The sequence below is a fragment of the Octopus bimaculoides genome, chromosome 11 (assembly GCF_001194135.2).
Source record: "Octopus bimaculoides isolate UCB-OBI-ISO-001 chromosome 11, ASM119413v2, whole genome shotgun sequence".
NCBI classification, from domain to species: domain Eukaryota; kingdom Metazoa; phylum Mollusca; class Cephalopoda; order Octopoda; family Octopodidae; genus Octopus; species Octopus bimaculoides.
The window spans coordinates 8359885-8365643 of NC_068991.1; the positions used below are offsets into that span (position 1 = coordinate 8359885).

At 37.4% G+C, this 5759-nt stretch overlaps 1 protein-coding gene across 1 annotated transcript in view; it reads right to left on the reverse strand.

The window, feature by feature from the left end:
- Nucleotides 1-2510: 2510 nt before the first annotated feature.
- The window catches only part of LOC106880890 (bromodomain and WD repeat-containing DDB_G0285837), an 8949-nt gene continuing 5700 nt past the window's right edge, over nucleotides 2511-5759 (reverse strand). The window contains exons 3-4 of the mRNA XM_014931043.2: nucleotides 5253-5360; nucleotides 2511-4670 (exon numbers count right to left, since the gene is read on the reverse strand). Of these exons, the coding sequence (XP_014786529.1) occupies nucleotides 3642-4670; nucleotides 5253-5360 (1137 nt within the window). The 3' untranslated portion in view covers nucleotides 2511-3641. The remainder of the gene's footprint in view (nucleotides 4671-5252; nucleotides 5361-5759) is intronic.

Below are 5759 nucleotides of genomic sequence, written 5' to 3' on the forward strand. Positions count from 1 at the left end.
AAGCTCGGATTCAGTATCTTAAATTTGCTATGTTCCAGGGCAAAAATACAAAATCAATTACCTTAGAAATTTCAATCGACTTTTTATTCTGCCAATAAAATACTTTTTTTTTTTAAACGATGGTATTTTCTAAGTGTCTTTTTATGAAAGGCATACCTTTCATCTTTTACTTGAGTGAGTCATTGGACTCTGGCCATGTTGGGGCACTACCCTCAAGGATAGAGTTGAACAAATCAACCTACACACTTATTTATTTTTTGTACCTGGTACTTATTCTACCCCGAATTGCCAAGCTGAATATCTCACATTTTCATGTATAGGAACACTGAAAATTTAGGCTGATGCTCTTTCGGTAAGCTATTGTAGTAGGCTAAGTTCCTGTACTTACCTTAACACAATCGAATTTCACCTCTGACCTCCACTGCCACCTGTATTGTCTATTAATAACAGGAACCAAGTCTACTCAGAGCCTGACCTTCAACATGTGAGATGCAGGGGTACTTTTCAAGTGTATTTTGGAGGGGAAAAAAGTGCATTTTATGTACCAGAAAATGTATTTTTTTATCTATTATCTTTTCCTGTTATCTGTTATTAGACTGAGGTGCACTGCCTTGAAAAATTTGAGCTGAACGAAATTACTCCAGTACTTATGTTTTAAGCCTGGAACTTATTTTATTGGTTTCTATTATGAAACCACTAAGTTACAGGGATGTAAACAAACAAACATAAGTTGTCAACCGGTGTGGGAGACAAATACAGCCACAAGGACTCACACACACGTATATATGACAGGCTTCTTTCGGAATTCCAAATATCAAGTCTATTCACAAGGTTTCAGTCGATCCAAGGCTATAGTAGAGTACACTTGCCCAAGGTGCCACACACTAAGACTAGACCTGGAACCATGTAGTTGGGAAACAACCTTCTAGCCACACAGCCATGCCAGCACCTATACGAACATAACAAAATCCCGCAAACTATTTTGTCAAATAGCTCCTTCCTATAACATATACATTATCGTTCAAATGAGAATAAAAATGCTTTTGATGGGGGTGGGGGTGTATTCTATTTTTCCACAGTCCTAGATAAAACCCAAATTGATAAAATCTATTCAGAAAGGTCTTCTTGATGGCTTTATTATCTTGTATTCTTATCATCCAATCACCTCATCTTCACTTATGTATATAAGTTTACATATGTATGTATATATTCATATATGTATGTTTGTGTGTGTGTATATATATATATATATATATATATATGTGTGTGTGTGTGTGTGTGTGTGTGTGTGTGTGTGTATGTATGTTTATGTACCTGAAAATACAAGTTTGAACAAATTGACTTCAGGACTTATTTTTCAAAGATTATTACTTATCGTATTGGTCTCTTTGCTGAACTACTAAGTTATGTAGATATAAACACACTAACACTGGTTGCCAAGCAGTGATGGGGGATAAACATAGTCACAATGACAGACACAAACACACACACACACACATGACAGGCTTCGTTCAGTTTTTGTCTACCAAATCCTCTCACAAGGCTTTGGTCAACCTGGAAATATAGCAGAAGACACTTGTCAAAGGTGCCATGCAGTGGGACTGAACCCGGAACTATTTGGTTAGGAAGCAAGCTTCCTACCTCACAGTCATGCCAGCACTTATGTTCTATGTTTTATTTTTGCATTTTTCACAATTTTACAATTTATACAACATTACATATTATAAGACAAGTACTTTTATGCTTTCTGCAATCTTCAGGTTTATTTAGTAGCAGTATTAACCAACAGCTATGCTTCGCAACTGATAACTGTAGTAGAATGCTTGAATTTCTCCTTTAAATACTTCCCAGCAGGCTCCAGCAAGTTGTATCATAAATCTTATGAACTGTATTTTAACCTATCAGAGTACTGTTTAGATGTCACAACTTAGTGGGTGTGACCGTATTTTATTCATAAAAACATTTTGACCAATTAGCATGCAGCTTAGCAATTATGCCAACACAGTTCATGATCATTGCCAAAGCAGCTGTCTGGCTTCCGCGCCAGTGGCACTTATATAGCACCATTTGAGCGTAATCATTACCAACGTCACCTTCCTGCCGGTGGCACGTGAAAAGACATTTGAGTGAGGTTGTTGCCAGTGCCGCCAGACTGTGCGTAACTGGTACTTATTTAATCAACCCTGAAAAGATGAAAGGCTAAGTCGACCTCGGCAGAATTTGAACTCAGAACATAAAGACAGACGAAATACTGCTAAGCATTTCGCCCAGCGTGCTAACGCTTCTGCCAGCTCGCCGCCACTCAGTTTCTGGCTACCAAATTCACTCACAAGACATTGAGCAGCCCATGGTTATAGTAGTAGATATTTTCCCCAAGTGCCGTACAGTGGGACTGAATCCGAGACCATTTGGTTGGAAAGCAAGCTTCTTAACCCCCACAGCTATGCTTGTGCCTGTATGGTGAGATGAGAAGAATAAATAAAAACTGTTGAAATGTATTATTTATCGAAGAAATTTTAATACGCAATATAGATAAAAATAAATAAGTTAAATAATTTGTTAAATAGATATAAAAGTCTCCTTGAGTATTTTTACATTTATTTTCAGATTTGTATTATTATAATATAATCTGATTGTAACTTGAAGATATCGGAGTACTTTTTAAAATATAGTTTTGTGTAGTTGTTGAATAATCTCAGCTGCTGTTGTTGTAGTTGCTATTGTTGTATGACTACCTTTAGTCAACCCTGACTGAGCTGACCAGAGGCATGTAAGAGACAAATGAGAGCGACTCACAGATCTCTTGTTTCACACACTCCACGTCTCCCATGAACTTCCTGACCATCATGGACTCAGGTCTTCTACTAACACCCACGGACTGACCAAAGAGTTGTGAGTAGATTTTGTAAATAGGAAGTGAAAGAAGCTTGTTAATGTGTGTGTGTGTGTCTTTGTGCTTGTGTTTGTCCCCACCACCACTCAACAATAGGTATTGGTTTGTTTATGTGTGTGCATGTGTGCGTGCACATGCATCAGATACTCTCACTTTGCCTTAGATTCATGTGATAGTTGTAAACGAATGTCACCATCATACAAGCAGTGTCCTCCATTTCCAGTCTTCTGATCATGGTGAAATATTACCTTACTTGGAAACAGGTGAGGGTTGGCAACAGGAAGGCCATTCAGCTATAGAAAATCTGCCTCAACAGATTCTGTCCAACCCATGCAAGCATGGAAAAGTGGACATTAAAACAATGATGATGAGGTAGACTCTGGCATGAAGTAGTTAATGATATAGGGGAACAGCCTGAACATGTGCTCTCCTCACTGTCCACTCTATTTCTGTATACCCATAGACCCAGGTCCTAGTGTTGATCACAACAGAAGGAGCAAGTAATATGGAGCTATGTGTGGAGACAGGTAATTGAATATTCTGGCAGTTAGATTATCCACAGATTTAACTAGTGAGATTTCTTGTAGTCATTCCCTCTACTGCTGTAAGAGACAATGTTCCCTATTAAATTCTCATCCATGCTGGAAATGTGGATTATGTTAAAATGGTTTTAAATAGGGGGATTGATATTTTCCTGTGTCCTTGGTTCAAATTTCCTGTATGTCCTACTATTTGACACTTTTAGAATTCATTTTAAGTAAGACAGATCATTGTTATGAGTTTGTACACATTGGGGTGGATATATATCCTCAATCTTATATAAAATGTCTTCATTCAGAGTGGGGGATCCCTCAACGGGTTGTAGATATAATATTTTGTCCATGTTTTGATTGCAGCAATTAGTTTTCCTCCAAATGAAATCAGTGTTCTCCAACTGCATGTTATTTACAGGTGCAGTCCCAAAATTAAAGTTGCTATTTCTGTCAAGAAATCCATGACTGCTTATATTAATATAAGTGCCATAGTTGATGTTGCTGTTTAGTCTTGGAAAAGCATTAAAATCAATGTTGTTAGTGAAGCTGGTACCATTACTTACATCAAGAGGTGCACCAAAGTCAATGTTGCTATATATATCAGTAAGTATATCATCCTGTTTGATGTTGTTATTTACATAAAATGATGAACCAAGATTTGTGTTGTCATTTGCAAAAGACGATGTTTGGGAGTTCTCATTATCACTCCAGTCAAAAGCAGTCTCAGAACCAGCAGAATCATAACAAGGTAGACTATGCTGTGAACCAGACATAACACTGGAAGGAGACATGTTTGAAGTGTCTGTGCAGCTATTGAAATTTCCACTGTTATGCAGATTATTTGATCCAGGGAAGCAATAAAAACCATTAAAGTTTGAAGAAATTTTAGATTGATCATATTTTTGATCAGGAACATTTACAGAAGAGGTTGCTTCAAAGGAAGCTGATGGATAATAAATTGGCTGTTGATAAGTATTCAATGTATTTGTATGTGCGGGTGTGTTATTGATAGGATTATCAATCATGTGATTTCCTTCGTATGTTTCCTTTTGGTGATATGTTTGCATTATCCAGTTCTGAGTAATATCCCTGAAGCTAGAATGGCCGTAAAGTTCATTGTAGTTGATGTCTCTAACTTCATCTGTGACATTAGACAATAGCTTTTCCATATTTTGTTTCATATCTGTAAGTTTCCTTACAATACTTTTTAACATTATTTGTTTTTTTTCTTCTTCGAAGAGATTCTGAAATTGATAAAAGAAAGAAAATTAAAATCCAGGTTTTTATTCAGCATTTCAGAAAGTTTAGTATATAAAACATGAGAGGTTACAATATGTTGTCTGTTTATGTTTTATAAGTCTTCTCCATTACATGGACCACTTTGACTGGCAATTTTATTGTAAGCAGGAATCTTTCAGAGAGATATTCTTCCCATTGTGTATGTTACCTATGAGTTTGCAAATGGTGATGTATGGACTTTGACAGGGATGTATAACTGATTGATTGATTATTAATGAACTGATCAATCAAAGAATTGAATAGCTCATTGGTTAAATAGTTGACCAATTAACAAATAATAAAGAAATGAAATAGACCCAGTGTGTGTATGTTTATCATTGGCCCAATGACCCTCCCTAGATGCAACAAAGTCTCATATAATATTCTTCCGTCTAAATGATGACACTAGCACCATCTCAAAACATTGCCCCAAACTAACATACCAGCGAGTAATTGAAATACAAATAATGTAATATATAGCTCAAGATATTCCTCTGACAAGTATAGAGGTTAACCCACACAGTATTAGTAAAGTATCGACTACTTACAGCTTGAGAAAGCCTTTCTTCCCATTTTTTCTTGTTGCGACATCTAGCAGCTGCTCTCCGGTTCTGTTCTCGGCGTTTCTCTTTCTTTATCTCTTCATCAGGTCTCAACTGTTCACAAAGACAAAGCAGTCATCATTAACATTCAGAATAAATCCCCTCTTCCACCACCAACTTCATTATTTTCATTATTCGCTTCACGTGTCATACGCATGCTTACACATTCCGTCATTCTTTTATTCCTTATATCATCATCATCATCATCATCGTTTAACGTCCGCTTTCCATGCTAGCATGGGTTATATATATCCCTGGACTGGCTCTTGTGCAGGTGGCACATAAGATGTACCATCCTGAGCGTGACCGTTGCCAGTACCGCCTGACTGGCCTGGTAGGGTTTTCGAGCAAGATCGTTGCCAGTGCCCCTGGACTGGCTCTTGTGTGGGTGGTACATAAAAGACACCATTTCAAGCGTGGCCGTTTTCGTGCGGGTGACACGTAAAAGCACCC